General features: G+C 43.5%; 2 protein-coding genes and 1 long non-coding RNA gene across 7 annotated transcripts in view; 2 read left to right on the top strand and 1 right to left on the bottom strand.

Moving 5' to 3' along the window:
• The first annotated feature begins 4,236 nt into the window (after positions 1-4,236).
• LOC120728603 lies at positions 4,237-10,546 on the top strand. Its single transcript, XM_040023625.1, has 3 exons — positions 4,237-4,330; positions 6,814-8,275; positions 8,326-10,546. Exons 1-3 carry the CDS (start codon positions 4,237-4,239, stop codon positions 10,493-10,495), a joined length of 3,726 nt encoding a protein of 1,241 aa, XP_039879559.1. The 3' UTR covers positions 10,496-10,546.
• A 1,368-nt stretch (positions 10,547-11,914) lies between these two features.
• LOC120728598 lies at positions 11,915-14,861 on the top strand. Of its 3 annotated transcripts, none has more exons than XR_005694752.1 (4): positions 11,915-12,125; positions 12,674-12,741; positions 13,918-14,379; positions 14,488-14,861. It is a non-coding gene; the product is annotated as an uncharacterized LOC120728598 (long non-coding RNA). The 3 variants fall into 3 exon arrangements; XR_005694751.1 differs by having other exon boundaries at positions 13,918-14,087; positions 14,488-14,856; XR_005694750.1 differs by having other exon boundaries at positions 13,918-14,059; positions 14,488-14,851.
• A 5,098-nt stretch (positions 14,862-19,959) lies between these two features.
• The window catches only part of kiaa1109 (KIAA1109 ortholog), a 72,556-nt gene continuing 66,773 nt past the window's right edge, over positions 19,960-25,742 (bottom strand). For all 3 annotated transcript variants that reach the window (XM_040023618.1, XM_040023619.1, XM_040023620.1), the window contains 4 exons: positions 24,232-24,426; positions 23,026-23,160; positions 22,221-22,386; positions 19,960-20,865 (listed from right to left, as the gene is read on the bottom strand). In XM_040023618.1, coding sequence (XP_039879552.1) covers positions 20,649-20,865; positions 22,221-22,386; positions 23,026-23,160; positions 24,232-24,426 — 713 coding nt within the window. In that variant the 3' untranslated portion in view covers positions 19,960-20,648. The remainder of the gene's footprint in view (positions 20,866-22,220; positions 22,387-23,025; positions 23,161-24,231; positions 24,427-25,742) is intronic.

Raw genomic sequence — 25,742 nt, 5'->3', positions numbered from 1 at the left:
TGGAGTTCCTCAGGGCTCTGTGCTGGGACCTATTTTGTTCTTAATTTACATTCTTCCTTTAGGCCAGATAATACGGCAGTTTCCTGATATTTTTGCTGATGACAATCAGCTTAATATTGCACCAGACAGTGCAATATTAAACAGCGACTGGGTGATTTAGGTCCCTCACAGAGGCATAACCTCAGAAATCTAGGTGTCATTTTTGATGAAGCTTTTTCTTTGGAGCAGAACTTAAATCTGTAACCTGCTTTTTGTGATAATCCATGCTTTTGTCTCTACAAGACTGGACTATTGTAACAGTGTGTTTACCTGTCTAAACAAGAAAGGGTTTGCTCGTCTCCAGGTTGTTCAAAACTCTGTCAGACTACTGACTTGCTCAGAAAAAGGAGCTCATATAACTCCTGTTTTAAAGTTGCTACATTGGCTACCAATCAGATTTAGGTTCCATTTGAAGATTTTAGTTTTAACCTTCAGAGCACTACAGGGACAGGCCCCTCCGTATATTGCTGATTTGATTCATAGTCATACCTCTTCTTGTAACTTGAGGTCATCGAATTACAACCTTTTAGTGGTCCCCCACACTTGTTTCAGAACTCGAGGGGACCGATCTTTCCAAGCTGTTGCACCAAGACTGCACTTCTTCTATTTCTACGGTGTCTGGACTCAGTGGAGACCTTAAAAGGCCATTTTCATTTCAAAAAGCTTTCAATTAGACCAGAGTTTTTATGATGTATTTATGTCTGTACTATGTTTTGTTACCTTTCTTGTGAAGCACTTTGTGACATATGTCTGTGAAAAGTGATATGAATAAACTTTTACTTACTTACTTTTTACTTTAAACAGCCCATTCTTTCTGGACGAACGCTCGAGTGTGGCTGAATTTAAACAATTCTGAAAAGAAGACTGGGCCAAAGTTCCCCCACAGTGATGTGAAAGTCTCATTGTTATCACAGACACTTGATTGCAGTTCTTGCTGCCAAGAGTGACACAACGAGTTATTAGGTTTAGGGGGCAACTACTTTTTCATACAGGGCCAGGCAGGTTTAGATAGCAATTAAGTGCGACAAATATGAGGGGGGGAAAAAAAGAGTAAGAAATCAGGAAAGGGATAAATCCTTTTTCACAACACTGTAACTGGTGCTTTAGGTCACTGAAAATGAATTTTTTAAGAGGTGAACATTTTCAGAAACTTCATCTCTGCATTTATATGTGGACATTTGTGCAATTGCCTTTTAATGTCAAATTTGTTCACCGTCATTTCCTTTTCTGATGTCAGACTGTGTGTCGTGTTGTTTTTTTGTTAGAATGACATTTCTGTACAGTTAGTTTTATATTGCCATCTGTTGCTTTTGCATGTTCTTCACAGGGTTCAACATTGGGTTTTTTTTTATGTGGATGTGTTTTTCAAAATGAAAACCCTAAAACAAAATTCAATGGGTTGTCTGAGGAAAGAAAGCCACCCAGCAGCTGAGCTCTAAGAGCTTTTATAGAGCACTGGCACGCTGAGCACTCAGGTGTTACCAATGTCACTGATTAGAAACGAGCCACACCACCTCTCCAATGCCTGCAGATGAGACCCGCCACACATCAGGCCGAAAGGAAAGCTGGGTGGAGTGGGTTATTACAGTGATAATAAACAAGCATTCAGACTCCACAAATTTAAAGTGACAGATCCTGAGCTAATGCTTATGTGAAGAGCTGGAAATGCATTTATTGCATGTAGACAAGTGTCGCGCTCCATTTTCCTGCTTAAGTCAAATGTCTCGATCATCTGGCAGTTGACGAAAGGAATCACCCACTCCATTTTCCGGCACTTTCATTATTGATAGGTGTTTGTCAGCAGAGATGGATTAAGTGGCGTCCTGCTGAGTCTCTTGGCTAAGACGCAACCCTGAACTCATACTGCTCTAAATTCAAAATTCTCCCCTGGGAGATTTGTTATATGCCAGCCTCCCTCTATCTGTCTTACCTTTTCCAAACTGTTCAATGGCACAAGACATAACCTTTGAAAGCACACAATTCTTGTGTCCAACATCCCCAGCTGAAGCATTTCTGTGTATTTTGTCATTATTTTAAGTTTTATACTCCGAGAAGTCCAAATACAATTCCCCCTTGTGGGGTCCAAGTCAATAAAAGTGTAATGGAAGTCAGCCATGGGTGTTAGAAAAGTTCAAATTAAAGTGTAAAAGAGTGACGAAATGGACTTGGTGCAATTGCTAATACTACATAAATAAGGGGTCAGTGCCCTACTCTAAAGAAACAAATGGTCAACATTACATTTATTTGATATGACCTTTAAATCTTCAATGATCACAACACACAGCCAAAAGTAAAGGTCAAAAATATTCAGATGTTGTCTGCAGGTATATATATATATATATATATATATATATATATATATATATATATATATATATATATAGATAGATAGATAGATAGATAGATAGATAGATAGATAGATAGATAGATAACTGTATAGATATAATTAATCAGTTTTATTGCCATGTGGGAGTTTGTACCGGGACAAAACAACACAATGTGATCTCTGGGACAATTTAGGAAGCGTGTGACTCCAGAGGATAAATTATCAGCGGCCTGTTAGAAAGATGGGCTCTGAGACAGCACTGCACCGAGCCAGATACCCACCTTAATGCTTAAGTGAGTCCATTAAAATTTCATGCTCAAATCTGAACGGGTGCACTAAGGTCTAAAGGAATTAAGACTTAGCAGTCTCTTGCCTGTGTGTCTTGGGTTCATAATCTAATTTACTCAAAACTGTTTGTTTTTAAAGGCCTTTGCTTACACGTGGAGTACCTATTACCATTTGAGTTCTCAGCAGAGCTCTATATTTGATAATGATTCCTAAGGACATTTGTCAGAACTCCTCGGACGAAAATACTAAATAAAGTTGCAGAGATAGCATCGAGTATAAGAATCTCCCCTCTTAATCGCTCATATCCACTATTTAAGAAGTGGTGATTAGCCCATAAGGCTTTTAATGCAAATACTCCTTGGATAAAACATCTCACGTTCTCTTTTACATAAATCTGAATAATCGTGGGTCACGGAACAAGCTGTGATAGCAGACATATCTAAAGTTCATGTTGTGCCTTGAGAGATGTTTAACTAAACCAACCAGTCTGGATGGAATCAGCAAAAAGAGAGGATTTGGGAGGAAGGTTATAACTGCAGCTAAAGTGTGAAGATGTGCACCCCTACCCTCCACAGACCTTCATTTCATTAATGATTCACACGAATGAGCAGAATCAACTTGGCCGTATGACATTTACCAGCAAAGAGTTGTGCACCCTTTAGCACCCTGGCTACCTCTGCTGAAATTGCCTTTTGTAGACAACAATGCAAGCCCGTGTGTGTGTGTGTGCGTTCCTGAGATGATGAAGCTGTGTCAATGCCGTCTGTGGGTTGTCTGGATGAACCTGCAGACTTTATCTCTCGCTGCCAGAGATAAGTCTGACATGTGCCACAGAAAGCGGTCAGTGGTGTGACATGCCTTCTGGTCTTGAAGGTGTGTAATTTCCTGAAAGAATTGACTGGTTTGAAACATTTTCTGCCAGTACTGAGTGTTTTCACATTCAGAGTTGCACTGGACTGACCATTGCAGGATCTAGATTCTCTACGTCCATCTGCTCTTTCATAACGTCCACTGAGCAGCAGAAATGCTAATATCAGTGGTTAAAATGTGCTTTCGTCAGCTACTTTGGTCTCTACTCATTCCTGCAGAAAATATCTGTAAATGTGTGGCTGCAGCTTACTCACTGTTGTTAACTTTGACTGTGAATTATCCCCCGTGTAGGAGATGTCTGTGAGATGGGTGATAATTCTCTGTAGGTTTGTTCCTTTTTGTTGACTTGGAGGCATCAAATGAGCCCATAAACACAACGCTGAAATTTCTTTAGCAAGCAGCAACCTCACACTGAAAATGTACTTAGCACCGAGGTGTCAAAAATAGCAAATTTTGGAGTGGCCACTTAAAGCTAAAAAAGATTTTCAGTCCCTGTGAATCCCACTAAAATTATAGAAAGGGGGTGACCTGTTTAAAGTGGCAGGACATCGCAAAAAAAAGTATTTTCCTCAGTTTTCAGGAGGATTTTAAGCCCTAAAGTTATCCACAACTTATAGTCAAGGAAGGTGAAGAAGGGGTCAAGGGTGATTTGTGACAGGATACAAGCAAGAGTGAAAGGGAAGGCTTGCAATATGTTATTGAGATTTGCTACGATGGATGGTTTGGAGGTGGCGGTGCTGAGCAAAAGACAGGAGGTGAAGATGCTCAGATTTTTTTTGGGAGTGACCAAAATGAACAGAATCAGAAGTGAGTACATAAGAAGGACACCTCAGGGTGAACGACTAGGAGACAATGTTAGAGAAGAAAGGCTGAGATGGTTTGGACATGTGCAGAGGAGGGACAGTGGATATATTGATGCTGAATATAGAGCTGGCAGACAGGAGGAAAAGAGGAAGACTAGAAAGGAGATTCATGGATGTAGGGAAGGAGGACATGTAGAGGTGGTGGTGTGATAGAAGAGGATGCTAGGAATAGGGTGAGATGGAGGCAGATGATCTGTTGTGGTGGCCCTTAAAGGGACCGGCTGAAGGAGGACAATCATCATCCACATCATCCCCTTTAGCGATGCAGTAAGAGACTTTATAACTTCTAATGTAAAAACAGTCATTATTAGTGCAGCTTTAAGAAAAGCTGTTGGCACCATATTATTAGTGGACTAACAGCAAAGCCACAAACCAAGTGTCCGTGAATCCAGTGGGGCATAAGTGGGACAGAAGATGGCCACTACTACTACTAGCTAGTTGGCCTGAAAGCAGATTTCCTTGGCGTTAGTACAGAAGCATTACATTCAAGCTACCTTACATGAAAGAGATGCGGCAGCTGGCGCAGATGTTCATAGCGGTTCAGTTCAGACAACACAGTCGTCAGTGGGGTCATCACCGAGTGAGGAAAGCACCTGAGGTACCATGTGCGCATCTCAAACAGAGAATGAGTAAGTGAACACTTGAGAAAAGCCACATCTGACTATCAACTACCAACTTCCCCTTCTAATGTTTATGAGGCATATTGTTATAATGAATTATTAAATCAGGTAAAGCCAATGAGGTGGAACAAGCAATTACAAACTCAATCAAAAAGACGCTCAAATCTCAATCTGCACATTTGCATTAAAACAGGTTAGCAGCTGTACGTCATAACAGCACTCTCTGGTATTCAATTTAATGGACCTGACTTTATTGTCCCACGTGGGCACATTTGTTCTGTAGGGCAAGGTTTAGAAGACAGCTTTGAAGAGGTTTTCAATATCCTTGAAAGTATCATGCCTTTGCTCTTTGTTTCCATCATTAGGCTAATGAGGCCTCTCATAACAAGATGATGATTTGAAGATGTAAAGAAAAAATATTCTTCCCCTGGAAAGCAATTTTCAGTAATGGCTGAGAGAAATAAATAAATAAAACTCTAATTATTAACAGAAAAAAATCTGTGTCAGTTTAAGGTGTTCTCGTGTGTTGTTGGCGGGGCACAACCTCAGGTCCAAAACAGTTGTGAAGCTGCGTAACTTGTAAATAAATACAGAATGCAACTGTGACTATAATAAAGCCATTTTTTTATTCACAAGAGAACATAGAAAACATATGTTTAAAATTAGAAATTCAATATTTTGTGAAAAAGAAGAGCTCAAGTCTAATTAGGTTTAGAAACAAGACTGAGTATAAAAAGGGCATCAAAGAAATTGCCTCTAAAAATATTGGAACGAATTCAGAATGTTTTATCACTATGAGAAGAATTTTATTTAATCATTTATGTTACAATAACATCAAAATATTCAGAAAATTGGAAGAAATCTCTGTGTGCAAGGGTCAAGGCCACCGTTCACCCTGCTAGCCACACATGCAGGCAGGGACCGCTGGTATGAATGGGCTGACAGGGCTAAGCCCTCCTATCTTTTTCAATAAAAAATAAATATATTTATATAAATTTCAAATAATATTAGAACAGATTACTTAAACGCTGGTGTAACGAATTGCAGCAACAACACCAAATAGTCAAAAGAAAAAAAAAACCCCCACAGGATTTAGCTACATTGGTTTATTCTCAAAGCATATGCACCGCAGCATCAGCTACCATTCATCTTCATGGAGTAGTGAGTGACAGGCGTCAGGTCACGCCCCCTTAATTTGCCGTTCAGCCCAGAGGCGGGAATTTTGGCGAACGAGTGACGGGAGGCGAAATCAATATGGCGGCAGCGACGAGCATTAGCATAACCGAAGTGGATTATTTACTTAGTTGTATATTTTCTTCTATATCTTTGGACGAAAAGGTTAAGAGACTGGGACCACATCATCGAAACGATGTTCAAATAACACAAACGACAGAATCGTAAAGTTTGTGTTGTGTGGTTTCAACGAAAGGACTAGCTAACGGCAAGCAGGAATTCACTTTACTGTGTCCCATACCTGCTTTTTGGAGGAGACACAGCTTGAATTCAACAAGGAATTGTGGTTCCCCTTCAGTCGATTCACTCGGTACAACACATAAGTATGGGATATCACGCCCTCGCGTGTCCTGGCTGAAGAAACCTTTATTCACGCCTTTACGGCAGATGACGTGTGATGACACGCGCACGGCCCCGCCCGCACATATAGCCGCTGTCATCACAGTCATCCCTCAGTTCTTACGCTCTTCACCTCGCTGAGAACACCTCTGCTGAGTTGGGCTAGCTAGCTGCTGCTAGTTAGCTCCGTTGTCTGCCAACTTGAACTTAGCTTAACTGCCCCTGTTGGTGTTAGCCTCCACCGCCCAGCTGGTGCGTAGGCTGCCCGCGGAGCGCTATTTTCAAGTTTTTCTTGTGCAGCGTTTCGCTTTGCGTTTTGGAATGGACTCCAAACCGAAGCGAGCAAAGCAGAAATCTTCTGTTCGCCCCTGTCCTCAGGGATGCGGTTTCTCTTTGCACGACAGCGACCAGCACGATGCCTGCCCTGTCTGCCTGGGGATCGTCCACGCTAGGAGAGCGTTGACGGAGCCCGAAGCTTGTGCGTTTTGTCGCCAGCTCCGGCGCTCGACCCTGGAAAGACGGGTGACGTTTGTGGAAAGAGTGCTGGGACGCTCGGCTGTCGCACGGCATGACCCTCTTCTTTCCGAGTCTGGAGCCCCGGCTTCGTCCGAGTCCGAAGACGAGGATTTTCCGGTCGATGTCCCCGCGATTAGCTGGGCTGACCACATGGAATACGTTGACGGGTTAGCCGATGACGGGCCGGAACCATGCAGGGGCGCTGACGGGCTTCAGCCTGGGTTGAAGCCCGCCAGCGCTCCCCAGGAAGACGATGACGTGCTGGACATCGGCCTGGACATCCATGGTTTGTCGGAGGATGAGCAGGAGAGCTCATTGTCGGCCCAATGTGCCGCCGCTGCTGCGCCGGTCGGCCACGATGACACCTCTCTTTTCTCCCTGTTTCGCCGTGCTGCTGAGAAGCTGCAGGTGGACTGGCCCTCTCCTCCACCAGCTCGGAAGCCGTCGCGGTTCGCGGGGTTTTTCCTCCCACCGGAGCCCGCAACGGCCAAAAACTGCCTTCCCATGTTCCCAGACTTTCTCTGCGAGCTAACAGCGTCATGGGACAAACCTCTGTCTACCCGCGTCACTGTGCCCGGCTATGGACAGTACATGGAATTGGGCGGCGCCGAGGGAGCTGGCTTAGCTAACCCACCCCCTATGGAGCCGTCTCTGGCTGCTTATCTGGCCCCGTCCCATAACCATGGTGTCGGTGGCCCCGCAACTCTGCCATCCAAGCGCTGCAGATTCTCGGCCTCGCAGCTGGAGAAGATTTATCGGGCTCAGGCCGACACTGCTCGCGCCATGAGCTCCGTCACCATGCTCCAGACGTACCAGGCAATGTGCCTGGCGGAGCTTGGATCGCTGGTTCCTGATGACAGCCCGCTGTCACCTCTTCTTAACGAGGTCAGAGTCACCACGGATTACATCCTCCGTGCGTCTCGCTGTGCAGCGCTCTCCCTGGGCAGAGGGATGGCTTCGACAGTAGTGGCTCAGAGGCACCTGTGGCTGACCCTCTCCGACGTCCCGGATAGGGACAGAGCTGTGTATCTGGACGCACCAGTGTCTGCGGCTGGGTTATTCGGACATTCACTTGAAGCCATTCAGGCTAGATTCGATCTGAGGAAGAAGCAGACGGAAGCTCTGCGCGACATCATCCCCAGACGCCAGCCCCAGCCCAAGCCCACAGCTAGCTCTCACAGGCCCGCCGCTCCTCTGACGGCTGGCAAGAGACCGGCGCCCACTGCTGGAGTGGGTGTGCCGCCGGCGGGAGCACGTCCTCCGGCCCGAGCTCCACGCCAGTCGGCCTGGGGCAAAGGCCCACCCTCGGGCCCCCGACGGGACCCGACGCCCAGGAGGAAGAAGCCTCGGCCCTCCTAGCCGTGGTTTCGAGTGGAGAAGGGGTCCAGCAGCAGGGAGACGCTGTTTTTACCCCTCTGTTGCCGCACAAGAGGTGCCGCTTAAGTTTTGTTCAGGTTGTCAGCCCCAGAAGGCGCTGCACTTTCCTATCGCTGTCTCCCAAGCACAAAACCCCTGCACACACATTGCCTCAGGTAACTCCCGGTTCAGGTGTGTTAAATGTTCAAGCGACCACATCGAGTGTTCCCGCTGTTTTTCGTTGTTGTGCCCCAGAAAAGGTGCATCCAACAAAATGTATGAATGTACATGTTTCCATGTTACAATCAATAAAGAGTGTTGTTTATTCTCAAACAATCACAAATGCTCAACCTGCAGGCGAAATGAGCCAGGTCAGGCAGGGGATGCAGTCCCCTGCAGACACACTGGGGGGCGACGGCGCCCCGCCGTCGGTGCTGCAGGTCAGCCGGCTGGCTGCTCACTTCCCTCAGTGGCGCGCTTGCGCCCCCTCTCCGTGGGTGCTGCAAACCGTTGCCATGGGTTACCGGTTGCAGTTCCGGGTCAAGCCGCCTCGTTTCCAAAGAGTTGTAAACACGATTGTCAACTCCGAGGCAGCCATGATACTCAGAGAGGAAATACGGGCGCTATTGCAGAAAAGAGCAATACGAGTGGTCCCCGCTTCGGAGACGGACAAAGGTTGGTACAGCCGTTATTTTGTCGTTCCGAAAAAAGGGGGAGGGCTTCGTCCCATCCTCGACCTGCGAGTCTTGAACACGTATCTGCGAACGTACAGGTTCAAGATGCTAACACTCAGACAGCTCTTGAGTGCAGTCGGCCCGGGAGATTGGTTTGCGACAATCGATCTGACAGATGCTTATTTCCATGTCGCTATACACCCGAAACACAGGCAGTTTCTGAGGTTTGCATTCGAGGGCGTAGCCTACGAATACCTAGTGCTGCCGTTCGGGCTGTCGCTCGCTCCCCGCACCTTTACGAAATGTGCCGAGGCAGCGCTAGCGCCCCTCAGGGAGAGGGGCATCCGCATCTTGGCCTACCTAGACGACTGGGCTCTCGTAGCTCGCTCCGGAGAACAGGCGGAGACACAGCTGTCGCTAGTTCTGTCACACATTCAGACACTGGGGTTCTCTGTGAACTTTCAAAAGAGCTCGCTAATCCCGGGTCAACAGATCACTTTTCTCGGTCTGGAAATATGCTCTCTTTCCAGCCGCGCACGTTTGTCGGAGCACAGAGTGGCCGCGTTTCATCGCTGCCTCGCTCAATTTCAGCTGGGACGCAGACTGCGTTTCCAGACGATATTGCGCTTGTTGGCAGTGAGAGGGATCTGGTCCGCGGCTCAGCGCCAGCTGCACATCAACCACTTAGAGCTGTTAGCAGTGTTCTTAGCTCTAAAGCATTTCCATCCAGTCCTGCAGGGCCAGCATGTCTTAGTCAGGACGGACAATTCAACAGTGGTGTCTTGCATAAACAGGCAGGGAGGAACACGCTCTCTTCCCCTGTTGCAGCTGTCTCGCTCTCTGCTGTTATGGTGCAGTGTTCATTTTCTGACTCTAAGAGCCACCCATGTCCCGGGCCACCTGAACCTGGGGCCGGACCTTCTCTCCAGGGGGGGTCCTCTGGTGAGAGAATGGAGGTTACACCCTTCGATAGTGGCTCGGATTTGGGATCTATTTGGCGAGGCGCAAATAGATCTTTTTGCTTCCAGGGTAAATACTCACTGCCCCCTGTACTTCTCCATAATCGACCACGATGCACCCTTGGGCTTGGACGCGCTAGCGCACCAATGGCCAGACGTGCTCTTGTATGCATTTCCCCCAGTGGAAATGATATCTCCGGTTCTGGAGAGGGTGCGTCGGCATTCCCTCTCTCTGATCCTGGTGGCCCCTTGGTGGCCCACGAGGTCGTGGTATGCGGAAATAATCAGCCTGCTTGCAGCAAGTCCTTGGCAGCTTCCTCTCCGCAGGGATCTCCTCTCTCAGGCGGGAGGGGAAGTGTTTCATCCGCGCCCGGATCTGTGGCGCCTTCATGCTTACCTGCTGAGAGGTTAAACTTGGTTGCTAAGGGTTTGCCACTTAGTGTGATAGCGACAATTCAGAGCGCTAGAGGCTTGTACGCTTACAAATGGCGAGCCTTCGAGCGATGGTGCCAGGACCGCCACACTCTCCCATTTCAGTGCTCTATTGTGGATGTTTTGACATTCCTGCAGGAGCTGCTGGATAAAGGCCTTTCGTTTTCGACAATCAAGGTTTATTTAGCGGCTATATCTGCTTGTCATATCGGTTTTGACGGGGTGACACCAGGTGCACATCCCCTCGCCGTGCGTTTTCTGAAAGGGGTTCGCCGGCTGAGGCCCGTGCTTAAGTCCAGTGTCCCTGCTTGGGACTTGTCTTTGGTGTTGGAGGCCCTTTGTGGCCCACCGTTTGAACCCGTTGAGTCTGTGGATATGAAATTTCTTTCGTATAAGACCGCATTACTTCTCGCTTTGGCCTCAGCGAAGCGAGTGGGTGACCTTCATGCGCTGTCTGTGCATCCTGCCTGCACACAGTTTTCTCCTGATGGCCGCAAGGTCGTATTGCGTCCGAATGCTGCCTATTTTCCCAAGATCATGCCTGCATCTTATAGTTCAATGGAGTTTGAGTTGTTGAGCTTTTGCTCCCCTCCTTTTGAATCTGAGGAGCAGGGGAGGGTGCATTCTCTTTGTCCGGTGCGTGCGCTACGCACCTACATTGAGCGCACTCGGGATGTGCGTTTATGTGACCAGCTGTTTGTCTGCTTCGCTAATCCGAATAGAGGTAGAGCTCTGTCCAAACAGAGGCTGTCCCACTGGATTGTAGAAGCTATCTCGCTGGCATACGGCACCAGAGGTTTTGCGTTGCCCCACGGGGTGGGAGCTCATTCCACCAGGGGGATGGCGACCTCGTGGGCTCTTTTTAGAGGGGTGCCTGTGGCTGATATTTGTGCAGCAGCTAGTTGGGCGTCGCCGCACACTTTTGTGCGGTTTTATCGGCTGGACGTTACGGCCCCTTCGGTGGCTCAGGCTGTCCTTTCTGCTGGGTCTACCACTCACTAAGGTTGTGGTGGTCCCGTTCCGGTTCGGTGGCTGCTCGGCGGGGCGTGTATATATGTCCCATACTTATGTGTTGTACCGAGTGAATCGACTGAAGGGGAACGATTAGTTATGTCTATAACTTCTGTTCCCTGAAGGAGAGGAACGAGGTACAACACAGGGTGGCCCCACTGAGCAGTTGGCTCGGTGAAGAGCGGCTATCGAACTGAGGGATGACTGTGATGACAGCGGCTATATGTGCGGGCGGGGCCGTGCGCGTGTCATCACACGTCATCTGCCGTAAAGGCGTGAATAAAGGTTTCTTCAGCCAGGACACGCGAGGGCGTGATATCCCATACTTATGTGTTGTACCTCGTTCCTCTCCTTCAGGGAACAGAAGTTATAGACATAACTAATCGATTTGAAGCATTTATCTGACAAAATTAGGAAACACGAATGAAGCACAAGTCACATTGGAAATAGGGTAAAGTTAACATCGTCTGCCACCTGGATGAAGGACACCGCATTGCTTTAGACTCTAAAGCACTTGGTGTCGTTTGACTTCAACGACAGGGTGATTAACATGTTTGCATCCCAGAAAACTCGATGTTGTGATCTTCACTTTAAATAAGGTAAGCCGACCTCCTCTCCCCTTAAAATAGGGTAACATACTTCTTTCCTGTTGCCTCTTACTCATCTTTAAAGATCAATATTTTCCTGCTGTAGATACCAACTCCTTTTGTTGGTGATGTGTCATTTAAGTCAGTATGTTGTAAAATAGTTGTGATATTGTAATTGTAGTCTATTGGCAGATTTTACATTTTTAAGTACATCCCTGGCAAATTCAACAGAATTTGAATAGATTTTTCTGGCATTCTGCTCATTCAGCCGTCATTCCATCCTTCTTGCATATTTTGTTTTTGTAAAAACAAAAAGGCTAACGTGTACAGAAACAACCTAGTCAAAAGGTGTGTGAGAGTGTGTGTGGCATTTCCAGTGGCAGGAAGTGACTTATTTGGTTCAAATGTTATTTCAATATTTTACTCTTAATGTTTTTCTCTCTTCTCAAAATGAAAGAAACCAGAAGAATAGTGTTTCTGTTGGTCTGAATAAATGAGAGCTTCATGCAACTGCGTTTATGGAGACGCTTGTTTATCTTCCCCTCAACTTGTAATTTCAGTGGCTGTATGAGAGTGAAAAACTCCACTGTGCATGGGGAGGAACTACTGAGGAGTGGAGGAGAGACAGGTGAGCTATTTTATTCATAAAATGTTGTGTGAACAAACAAAAAAATCCACAGCAAGCAGATGTTGTGATATAAGAACAGAACAGGGAGAATAATCCCAGCTGTTTTTTTCCCACACCAGCAGCACTAAGCATGTTGTGTTTGGGCCACACAGTTTAGTTAACTGCTCTGCACTGCAGAGCTGCTTACTTCATGCTTTTCCTAATTTGACCAGCTACACGGTCAGCAATCTAGGAGCCGTCTTTGATGTGGAGTTTTACAGGGATTCATCCCATGTGAATGCATAAATCTTGGAAGAATGCACTTTGATGCATTGTTTCTGTATTTTTCGTCTTTAAATGTGTATTCTTCCATGCAAGGGTTTGATAACCACCATCAGAGAACACAGTGACAAAGTTTTGCTTCTGGGCGGGGGCATGGCCTCGATTGGACAGAGGGGGTCATTCCATTTCAAATCAACCAAGCCTTCTGCTTGACCATCGATTTGCATAAATAATTTTGAACATTTATGATTGCTGTGAAAGTTTGGCTTCATATATCAAATAGTTTTCAAGATAGATTATTTTGAAAAGTTGTTTATTGACACACTTCCTGTTTTTCACACATTGAAATCTGAGGCAATGCTCGAACACGAATATTTGAGAAACTATTGAAGATAAAAGCCTGAACATTTCACTGGTCTCTCTCACCATCAACGAGAATCAGGATCTGTAATTTGGGACAGACACTACAAAAAATGTCTGAGTACTGGCTAGTTAAAAGATGGAAAAGTTCCATATTTGATCACACACTGATTCAAAAAATGTTTAAGTGTTGAGATAATCCAGAAGTGTGCCACAGCAGCAGCTTTTCAACCAAAACACACCACCTGGGAGCCTGTGACTCACTGTACCCACTGAGACTGTGTACACTCTGTGATTAGTGTATTTTAAAGGCTCACTATTGGTCATGCTGTGATAGTCAGTAGTGTGTATGAACAGATCTGTGTGTTTGAACCTTTTATGTGAATTTATTTGTACACAAAAAAGACAAAAAACTTTAAGTAAGAAGCAGTGAGATCTTAAATCAGTTAAATTAAATTCTTAGCACATGAAAATTACAATAATTAAAAAAAAAAAGAGCAACAAAAAACCACTTCCTGGATGTCATCACTTATGGGTGTCTTCTTATAATTGCAGTGTTTCGCAGCTTGGGCTGATGGATCCAGGTGAAAGTCTCATCGAGATTTAATTTTCCAAGAGAGACCTGGCCGTCATGGAAGCAAAGGTTACAACAAATACAACATACCAACAGAAGAAGCGAGCACAATTTAAAGCAAAAGTACGTTTCCAGTTTTACTGGGAAACTTGTGAGTATTTTTCAAAGATCAACCCCACACTGCTCTCAGGGACTATTTGTGTAGTTGTGGAAAAGTTGTGACACTGAACTGGTAATATTTACCACTGATCCTGATAATTATTGTCACTAATGTTTATATTGCCATTTTGAATAATCTCATCAATGTTTATAAAGCATGCTTTTATCCTTTGCTTCTTATTCTATTTTTCTTTTACTGTTACTGCATTGTGGGTTTCAAATTATTTAAGCCTTCCCTGTCTGCTTAGACTTGAATCTGCTGTAGTCACCGTTTTATCTGTAGGGTAGGTGTGCAGAGAACTTAATGTGTGCCCAGCCTAACCCTCCTTTACCTTTTTGTGCTCCCAAATCCATACGCTGGTAACACTTAAATCTCTTTTAAAAACCTGCAGCCGACTCCTTGGACCTGGGGAGCGTTTCGTGTCAACACGTCTAAGAAAAGAGACAGTGCAATGCTGCAGTGTTTCATCTTCACTGTATTCACTTGTGTCTTTCTTCAAAATGTTGGCATCGCAGTCTCTGTTGCTTGTTGAAGTATTTTGTGCATGAATGCTGACAGATTTTGGTACCTGCTCAAAGAACGTCAAATAAAGCTTTCAACATGGGTTTTGCTCGTTGTTCTGTTGGCCACAAACTTAATGAGTAAAATAATTAGTAAAATCTTGATTTAAAAAAAAAAAAAATTAAGTAAATAAATAAATAAAACCCATCTTGATTAAAGCAAGTTATTTATATTAGCTATTCAGATCAGCTGAACACCTATAGTGCTCGTCAGAGGTGGGACCAAGTCATTGTTTTGCAAGTCTCAAGTAAGTCTCAAGTCTTTATCTTCAAGTCTCAAGTCAAGTCTCAAGTAATGTCAGGCAAGTCAGAGTCGAGTCTCAAGTCACTGGTGTAAAAGTCCGAGTCAAGTCACAAGTCTGAAACTTTGAATTTCAAGTCCTTTCGAGTCTTTAAAAAAAAAAAAAAAACGAAAAAATAATGTTGCAGTTATGTGCTAAATGTAAATATTAGACCATGTAATTTTAAAATCTGTGTTTTTCTCAACACATGACAAAATAGTGAACTTAGAAAATATACACAAATTGTGAAATTGCACCTCTTTAAAATGCAGCTCAATTAAACCTAGCTCCAAGAATAATTTTCACCGACAGTTCTGAGATAAGCTGCATGTTATTCTTGGATGCGGTTGTAGAACCAGCTTTAAAATCGCATGACAAAAATATCATACATAAATAAATGATATTTTTTTAAAAATATCATTTAAATAAAAAACTGCATCACCAACTTAGCCTGGACAACATTTGCTAGTTAGATGATGTCAGCTATCTCATCTTAGCATATTTATATGCATATTTATAATCATACGGTTCTTGGAGTGAGTGCATACACTCATGAAGTTTAGTAACTTCCGGTCACTGCAACAAGCCCAGGTACAGTTTACCGACGGATGGGTGCAGGACCTTGAAATGCACCGTGTAGAAAGTAAAGACCATCGTACGTATCATAAGTTTACCAGTCTCACAAATTGTCGTCATAAATACACATTCCTTAACGAGCTCAACGGTAATTAATTAGTAGTGAAAATAATTTCTGGTACGCATTACAGAAATGTAGCAGTGACAACAATATTGTATGCTGTAATCGTACTGGGCGATTAGTGATACAAAAAACCTGTTTTATCCTGTGAATAAAAGTATATGTTTTTGTCAATGTACCATAATAACAGAAGCGAAACGCAATATTGTGTCAGGACAATTCACTATTTATGCACAATAAATAAAGGAGCATAGTGCGACAATTTCTGTTCAGCGCCAGACTTGCTTGTAACCTATATCACTAATTATGTTATGAAAATGACGTATTAACTACTAAAAAACACTGACCTTCGTGTAAATGCTTGGAGCAGACTAACCTGTGAGCTGGAGTGTTCTGGGACGTTATATTTGATCTTTGAATGGCTGCAATCCAGGCCATCCGTCGCGTCTTTGTTACTTCGGAAACATGGCTCGAACAATTTCTCTTCAACGACGTAATCCGATAACAACCGATCTCTTTACCCGTCGGCTTCCCATGGCTGTCATGCGACCAGCTATTGCAGTTAATAATACAACGGCTTCTTGACATTTTTGTGTTTCTTTTTATTGCTGTATAACTGATTTTAATTGAAAGCCTGCGTGCGCTAGAACCGCTTGCCACGAGTTCCCAGAATCCTTTGCGGTTCTACCCGTGAATGACGTCACATTTTCAATCTCTATATAATATGCATGTTAAATTTTATATTTGGGGTAAAATATCAAGTCTTTTCAAGTAAACCGGTTCAAGTCCAATTCAAGTCCCAAGTCATTGCTGTAAAAGTCCAAGTCAAGTCACAAGTCTTAGAACATTTTTTCAAGTCAAGTCTAAAGTCATAAAATTAATGACTCGAGTCCACACCTCTGGTGCTCGTCTAAACATAATAAAGATCAACCATGACTTTCTACTAGAGCAGGATAAGAACACAAGATAAGAAACTATCCAAGCCAAGAGAGGTGAGGACACTGTAAAGCACATGTTTCCTTCCAAGACATGATACAAGTACATCTACCTTCGTGCATCTTCCACGAAAGTTGATTGTTTACTGCCTGAGCCTGCCTGATCCATAGGGTGACCTGAGCCTGAGAAGTGGTGCTAGAGCACAGCCACGGGGGGATAGAACAGGAGGATGGTTTGTAGGTTCCAGTTCCATCTTCAGCTTCTTAGACTTCCTCCAAGAGGAAGATCTTCTGACTCGCTTTGTTCTTCTGAGTGGGGGGGTTGTGATATTACCCCCACTGTTCTGGCGTCCTGACTCCTCCTTGCCGTAGCATATGTAGCACTTTCTAGGTCTAGGACCCTACTGGATACAGACACCCCAGGCAGGAATCAAACTTGTGACTCCCACTACAAAGATGTGTAGTCTTACGACTACGCTATCCAGCTGCTGTCCATGAATGTATCTATGGTCCCTCCTAAAGTCCAAGGGCCCTGACGTCAAAATTTTAGACCCCCCCCCCTTATGTAAGCACATACACCCAGGCTTTCTGCTGTGTAGCTCGGGGCAAGAGACCAAAAATGACCAGTAAAGTCTTCCTTGCAGGATCCAATAAAGAGCAGTCATGTCGGAGGTGATGTGATGACATCTGATAAACAAGAAGTCAAGCTGCTGCTGTTTGAACTAGCTCAAGGTGATATACTTGTTTTATAGTGCTATGCTCTCACTTGTATTCTGTATGCTGCTTTTGCTTCAGCTTATTTTTTACCATCTCATCTCCCCAAGGTCAAAACTACTCGAGGCTAAAATTAAAATGGTCACAATATTTTAAGTATTACTATTTGAAATGTAATTTGAAATGCACGTTGAAAAGCTTGTATCCAACCTGAACTTTAAATTAGGTTTCTTTTTAATGAATAAATGACAGGAATGCATGGATCTGTACTGCTTTTTATTAATGGGTCAGGCTGCTGCTGCTGCTGCTAGTGTTGTAATGGGGTGGGGGATATTATCCTGGCACACTCTGGGCATCACAGCCTACCTGAGTACTGTTGCTGACCACGGTGTACATCTTCTGACAGCTGCTTCCAGCAGGACAACGAACCATGTCATAAAACTGAAACTGTCTCATGAACATGGCAATGTTCACGGCAGTGTACTCAAATGTGCTCCACAGTCACCAGATCTTTTGGTAAGTAACTATAAACGATTATGAGGCTGCAAAATGAATACAAATGGGTTCAAAGAGACAAAATGAGCACAGATGGAAAAACAGTGCAAAGTAACACAAAATGAAACAAAGAGACTTAATAACCTTAAAGAGATGCACAACAACAGCAAGGCTAAAAACTCATTTCATCTTTTAGTCTAGGTGAATTCTCTCCTGTTGTCCCAAAACTCAAGACATACTCTGGCACCTCAACAAAGACTCGAGCGTGGCTCACATGCGGAGATGCCCGGCGTTACTATGTGGCAATGACTTGCAATTTTTGCAATTACATTTTTTTTTCTTGCTGTGATCAAACACAGAAGATATAAAAAACATGCTAATTAACGACTTTCATGTAGTTTCTCACCCAGTTTGTGAGGTTAAAAGGAACCATGGTGCTTTTGTCCAGCTCAGTTTGGGGAAAACCGGAGCAACTGGTCTGCACCACCACCAAGTTTGCACTTAGAGTTGGCAGTGATTTTGAAATTAATTCTACAATTAGTTTTTCAGAACGGTGTTTTGCACACTAATCTGTCAAATGGAGATTGTTGTCATCACATGTAGGCGACCTAATGGTCTTTGTTAGTCTTCCTGGACCTGGTAACTCCAGCAAAGAGTGTCTGAGCCAGACGGATCCAATTTAAGCTGCTTGACATCTCTGGCCACTTCATGACTTTTTAATGTCTTCTATTCCGTTTCTATTTTATAATTCAGGAACACAGCAGTACACTAAAGGGAGGTGTCATTAAGGTGTTCAGTTTGTAGGACGACTGGCTTTTGACTCCATCTACTGGTCATTTGCTTGGCTCTCATGTTTATATGTATATACTGTATCTCCAGGAGGTGAAGGAAATAAAAGAAATATGCAGTAACGATATGCAAATCGGAAATCACTTCAAAGGAGAGCGCGTGGAGTAGGCAGAATAAAAAATCAAAAATAATGTCCGGTCCTGGCGAGCGAGACCAAAGACTTGAGTGTGCTCTCACACTCTCACACAGCCGTCTGCCTTTCCTCAGGTGACACTTCTGCAGTCTCACAGCAGACATCACAGAGGAAACGCAGCAGTTCTCTTCCCCCTTTGCTGTGCTGCCGCGTGCCCTGCTCCACCCGCCAACGCACCATCAAAAATTCAAAAAGCATGGCATGGAACCAAAAGTGGAACATGGCTCATGGTGAGGGGGGAAAGGCACGGAGGAAGAGATTAGCACTGGAGAGGTGGGGAGGTGGGGAAGGGGGTCTTACAGTCAGAGTAATGTATTAACAAAACCCTGCGGTGAGCAAAGCCGGTGACATGTGGGGAGGTTTTTTTCCCCCCCTCACAGACATCAGTGGAAACTAGTAGGAGTTAAATTAGAAAGAGTCTTACAGGAGCACTCATTACCTCCAAAAATCCAGAGGTGAAGCAAATTACTGCCTCAAGAAAGGAAATGTATTAATGCAGATACCATTACAGCTCTGATTTAAACCATGTGAAGCATTTAAAAGCATCAGACACTGCTCCTGTAACACCTGACTGACATTTCCTGGAAAAGTATCAACACAAAAGATGCATTTCATAGATCTGAGAATGAAGTGCTCGTGAGTCAGTGGCTTTTAGACAAGAGAAAAAAAGAAAAAAGGAGTTCTGCCCTTTCATTTAAAGGGTAAAAAAGGGATTTGTTTCTTAAACTGGATCCAATTGTGAACCAGTCCGTCTAGAGGCAAGTCTAGACACCAAAGACAGTAGAAATGACATCCCTCCATCAAGTCCTGCTGGCATCTTGGGGTCTTGAAACAAGATATGAAATATCAGCGACTGAACCCATAAAGTCATCTGGAAACTGTTTAAAGATTTTAGAGCTGAGGGATATTTTCCCATGGACTTCTATTAAGCTGCCTCATGTGACATTATGTGGACATTGGATGGAGGATACAATGAAAGATGTTTAACAGGGAATCACTGAGCGGTCTGTTAGGCCTGGATTACTGGGACATTAGCAATCAGTTTCCCAGCTACCACTCATAACCAGTTGGGGAAAACTCACTTTTTTCTCTCAGGACTGGTGGTTGTGATTTACAACAAAACTCCTAAAGCTCAAGGAACAGGTAACCTACCTTTAGGCTGTGTAAAATTAACAGACGTGAGCTTCATTTTTTAAAACTTCATGGCAATAGTTTTATTAAGTTACGAAATCAACACATTTAAGAAATTTAACTATATACACATTGGTTCTAATGTGTGGATTAAAAAAAAGACAAAAAGAAGCTTGACACATCAAGCTAATACATCATACAGACGCTGAATTTCACATAGTCATAAATAATGATCAAATTATAATTACAAGCTTATATCATCCTCACGAGTGAGGGGATGATTTTAAGAAAAATCTCCCAGGATTTATTTGTTCGTGTCAAGAATGAAGAACATGTCACTGAATTCCTCTTAAATATCGCGAAGCTGCGCTATAAATTACATCAAGCATACCTACCATGTGTTCCATGGGAAACAGAGAAAAAGGCAATGGTTTAAGAAATCATTTCTCATGAACGACTGGTAAGCCTTAAAATAAACTTTGAAGCAGTTTCAGTAAGGTCATTTACAACAGGTAAGAGAGGCAGGGTTTTACCTTTAAAGCAATCAAATAATGCTAGCATTTGCTAATTTATTCAAAATGTACAGAAAACGAAAAACAGCAGTGCAAAACGCTTCAGTCGCAACCCCTAGAGGCAAGCACCACAGTAAACAACTATGCAGGATGCTGGACATCGTAAAGTAGGGGCCTTTTAAATACAGAAAACTAGTGTTGAAACATTTTGCACAGCTCTGATTCCAGTGGCATGACTCAGTTCCTCAGTGTTCTTCTTTGTCTCGGCCTCTCTTTTCCTTTTCGTCTTGCAGAGCGGTGCCCAGCTTCTTGATGAGTACTGACAGCACCTTGTCCAGTGGGTCCATCACACCCCTCTGCAGCCATTTGGGAATTGTAGTCCTGGCATGGTGGAAGCCCAGTTTCTGTAAGATGTAGTCCACGCCAACTGGGTCGATCTTCCGACCCGTCCAGGAGATGAGCCTGAAGGTAGAGGTGAAGTTTAAGCATTGCTAAAGGTGCATGAAAAGACTCCCTGTTGCTGCACATCTCTTTCCATTAAAGGATTTGCTTCTTCCTTTTGAATCTCAGAGGAGAAGCTGTTGCTTTGTACAAAGATATTTCATATAAAGATTCAAAAATATTCTTTTTTTTTAAATTAAAATCTTTGTTCTTTCCTGGGATTAATGAAGCAAAGTCTTTGTGAAGGGACTAAGATGCTTCATTTATTTAGTGTTTGTGCTGCATTTGTACAAATTCACAAAAGACTAACGATTAGTAATTATGAACTAGCATCTGAAAAAGGCTAAGGGGGTTAATAAGAGATACTGCACTGCAAAGTTATTGCTCATCCTGTACAGGCCATTTGTGAAATTATACCTCTGTTCATTATTTTTTGATAAAGCTTATCGTTAGGGCTGATCGGGTGACCCTTAACCATCCCTTAGTTACGCTGCTACAGGCTCAGGCTGCTGGGAGACTTCCCACTGAGCATTTCTTCTCTACTTCTGCATGTCATTAACTTTGGTCTTCTCTCTCCTGAAGTTTGAGTTTGGTCCTTATTTTTTCCTCTTCTTGCCTGAGCCTGCCGCTGCAGGACATTTCTTCCTGTGATAAAGGAGTTCTTCCTTCCTGCAATCACCTGCAAGTGCCTTCTCAGAGGTCGTCTGTTCGTGAGTCGGGTTCTCTCTATGATACTGTCTTTTTCTTACTGTATTACTAGGGCTATTAATCATACAGCTATAAATTCATTGATGTGAATCTAATTTTTAACTGGCTCCACCTAAACTAGCCTCACACATTGCTTCTCACATATAAAAGAGTTACTAATATTAGTAAAAATCGATATATAACATTTAGATAACCAAGCACTGACAGCGCATCTTTCTGTTCATTTCAAAACTTGCATTTTTAATGGGCTAATTGCACTTTTACTTTTTACAACCCGGCTCATTAAATAGCTCATCGGCATCTCTGTGGAATCGAAAATATTCAAAGAGTCTTTACAAGATGATAAAACCCACAAAAATCCAACAAACAGAACAAAATTAGGCCATAATTGGGGCTCAGCTGTTCCACATCTTAGTGTTTGTGCTAGAAACCATCAAGAAATGGTGGTGCCGTTTCACCAACTAAACAGAAAATTAAAGCAATTTTTTTTAAACCTTTGCTGCATTGTTTATTTTTGTTTGTTTGTGCAATCATGTTTGCTTTGAGGACAAAGTTGTAGAAAAAGATGCTTTTTATTTTCTCCTCTAACATTTTTGAGTGAGCTTTAGGACTCCTGCTCATCATGTGAAAGTGTGCATCTTATGATAACAAACAGATGCTGAGCTGACCTGAGAGTCGGCTCCAGGTGCCAGGTGTTGCACATGAACTCCCTCCAGTCCACCGTGGTGTAGTTGATGCTGTCGTCCTTGTCTTTATCCGCGGAGCTTTCATCGTGCAGGGCGGTGGGGCTCTTCTGGCCGGGCCGAGGTGCGAACATCCGCGGGGCAAAAAGAGCTGAGGACACCGAGGGAGAGAGGCAATCAGGTCTCTGCTTTGAAACGCTCCACTTTTCTCTTTTAGCACATTCGTGAACAACAACATCAGAGCACAACATAGATGTGTCCTACTTCAATTATTCAGAATGAATCAAACGTGTGAAAATCTGAAGCGCTCGCAGTGCTTCTCTTTCTACTTTGCTGCAGAATCAACAGAACAAAGTCGCGGCTGTTTTAATTGTGGTGATGAAAGCGAGGTCGCCAGCATAAAGAGTGCTAATTTGTTCCTTTGTGACGACTTGAAACCCATTAGGATGCTGCGCGCGTCAGGCTCCCTGACCTGCCTGCTGTGTGTGAAAGTAACAGTCAGACGGCTGCGTGTCACGCTGCTCCCAAAAATTTGTCCCACAGCACGCGGACAGCTTCACAAGTACAGAGACAGACAGATGTGCTTAATCTTGTGGTCTTCTCCTCCGATGGCTTGATGACTCATATTCTTGACAGACTGTACAATGCTTGGAACTCTGGAGGGTGTTTTTTTCGTGACTAGTTGAGTCATAAATTTGTGGGCAGTTGAAATGAATAAACATTGTTGTTGGGGTTTTTTTCTATTCACTGACAGACTAACATCGATGAGTAACAAGGAAAAAAACAAAACCTTTCTCTTTCTCCTTTAGATAGGCCGACACCAGGTCGTGCAGGAACATGATGAGCTCGGCGTCCATGGTGACGCAGATGTGGTCGGTGAACTCTGTCACCACGCTGCACTCCACTTTGGGTTTGCTGCTGGAGTCTGGAACAAATGAAAACAAAGGGATTGGATTTGTAAGGTCATATTTAAAAAAACAAACAAAAAAAACCCAGAAAATCAATTTCAGCAAACACATCGATGTAGAGTTAGTACGACCTTTGGTTTCCTACATACTTGAGAATATTATGCAAGTCAATGGGATAATCTCCTCGCTCTTATTTTGAAGTTTCCATTGCTGCAGACTGTGTGAGTCCTCGGTGTTACTCAGATTGACTCTTTGTTCTTTGACAAAGAAAATTATGATTTTTTTTTTGTGTCAGCATGAATTTGTAAGTAATGTTTTTCAGTAGGGAGTATAATTTGTGTTGTCCAGGCAAAGTGGGAGATATGTCACCATAGCAACTACAAAAACCAGATGTGTAAGAAGCAGCAGCAACTGTTGTATTTTAACCTAAACCTTGATTGTTTTCCCCTGAAACTAACCTGGGAGGTTTTAATCCTTAATCTCAACCAAGTAAGTTTTAATGTCTAAATTGAACCAAGTAATTCATTTAGAATTAATAACTGAGTCGGGTATGAATCCCTCCAACCTCCAAATGTGGATAAGGACAAAAATGAAATACAAATAATAGTACAAATTATGTCCAGAGACATGATGAAATAATTAAGTTCTTGTTCAGAAATACGAATAAACAGATTTGGGCTGCGACTATTAAAAAAAACAAACAAACAAACAAAAAACAAAAAACACTGCCACAAGACTGCGCTGGTTTTGCTCTGAAATTGCTTTGCAAGCTAGACGGGCACTAACAAGAACCTGCAGCAGGGCGAGAACTGGTTCACGGTCACAGGAATCTGAGGCTCGCGGAGCAAAGCGAAGGGCTGCCGTCACTTCCTGCAGTGCAAGGCGGAGCTGGGATGCAGATGCTCCAAACAAGACGAGCTGATTATTCGTTCATTTGTTAATTTATTTAAGGAAGCGCAGGTAATTTTATAAACACTTCCACACTCCGAGTGTGAGCCCAACAGTTCATTTACAGACTTGTGTGAACTAAAATATCACAAAAAGCTCATTCATTAGCAGATTGTTTTTATGGTGTTACTGTCACCTACCCGTTAGAGAAGGTTCATCCGGATCTTGTACGTGAATTGACTTAAAGTCCAGCTGCATTCTGGGTAGTGCAAAGATGGTCTCTGTTTCGTGGTTGTAGCTGGATGTGCTGCGGAAGCTGCTCAGCAGACTGGAGCTCTTGGCAGCCGATCCGCTCTCTTGGTTGTTGGCCTCGACGTTCCTGAGCAAGTTCAGCTCTGCGACAGGAGATAAAACACGTGGGAACTCTTTTCCTGAGTTTAAGGTCACGCTCACGCTCTGCTTTTCCGCTTTGTTAAATGCTATCTCCACCTATTTTACATTTAAGATAAGACGTGGCTGCTGCGCGGTGGAGAGAAGAGAAAATATCTCCTTTTAGTCTGAGCTGTCTCGAGTGAAGAAAAGGTTAAAGTCTGAAGCAATCTTTTCTTCCCCAGATACCCCCAGTTAACACTTCTAGCCTAGTAAATCAGTTCTGAAGCTACTTAAGGCTACGAAATTCATTTTTTCTTCCTTTCGGTTTATCTTCTACTAGGTTTACGTCACTGATTAAAGAATACAGGATGTTTGATTTGCAACAGTCCCAAACTGGCTTTCATCAACATTTGAAGTGGTTGCTCTTCCCCCCCCCTCCCAGCATGCTCGTATGACATTAAAGCAGCATTTGGTCCCATTAATTGATCTTTTTGTTCTCACTCGGTCTCAAGAGTCCTAATGTGACCAATGGCTAAAAATGAATTCTGTGCAGCCGAACTTGATGTGAAACTAATCGAGTGAGTATATTCTAAACTTATAGTCCAAGCATGAGGTGAGATTCTCACTTTGTTTACCCAGACTGTGTTTCCCTGCAGAACTAAAACAGATAAACACAAACACATCAATTCTGTGAGAAAAAGGGTGTGATCCTGGAAAATTCCCATTTGATTTGGTTCACTCAGAGTGTGAAAGCTTCGTTTTAGAGACACCTGAATGCATTTTTGCACAGAACAATGACTCTGGATTCTGTTCCTCTTTTCTTCTATTGTCGTGACTGAGTTTGGAGGGATCTCTTCTTGGCTACTACAGACAGAAGGCACAATTATATCCAACTGAAAACTGCTCCCATATTCATGGAATAATCAGATTCCAAGAACAGCGTGAGCCAAGTTGATGACAGAGTTGAAGCGGACATATCCTGCACATTTCCAGGTCGTTATTTTAAATCTGGGGGTTTACTGGCATTAACCTGCATGATTTACAGATCCAAATTGATCCAATACTAGAGCTGGGCGATATAAGATGTTATGCTTGGTATGCTTGATGTTTTTTTTTCATTTCAGGCGATAACGATATCTATCACGATATAAGCCAAATAACTATATTTGTAAGATTTAAATGTGCCGTTGCTCACAAGTAAAATGTGAAATAATCAGCAGCTTGTTTTGATTTAAATATTTATTTCCCATAATAAAGTTCAACAGGGTAGATGTACTAAAGAAACATGAGACTTTTTCAGATAAATAAAGGCAAATATTGCAAACTACACAAAAGGCAG

This window comes from Simochromis diagramma, unplaced genomic scaffold (genome assembly GCF_900408965.1).
Source record: "Simochromis diagramma unplaced genomic scaffold, fSimDia1.1 OVJJ01000303.1, whole genome shotgun sequence".
Taxonomy (NCBI): domain Eukaryota; kingdom Metazoa; phylum Chordata; class Actinopteri; order Cichliformes; family Cichlidae; genus Simochromis; species Simochromis diagramma.
This window is presented reverse-complemented; position numbering and strand designations above follow the sequence as displayed.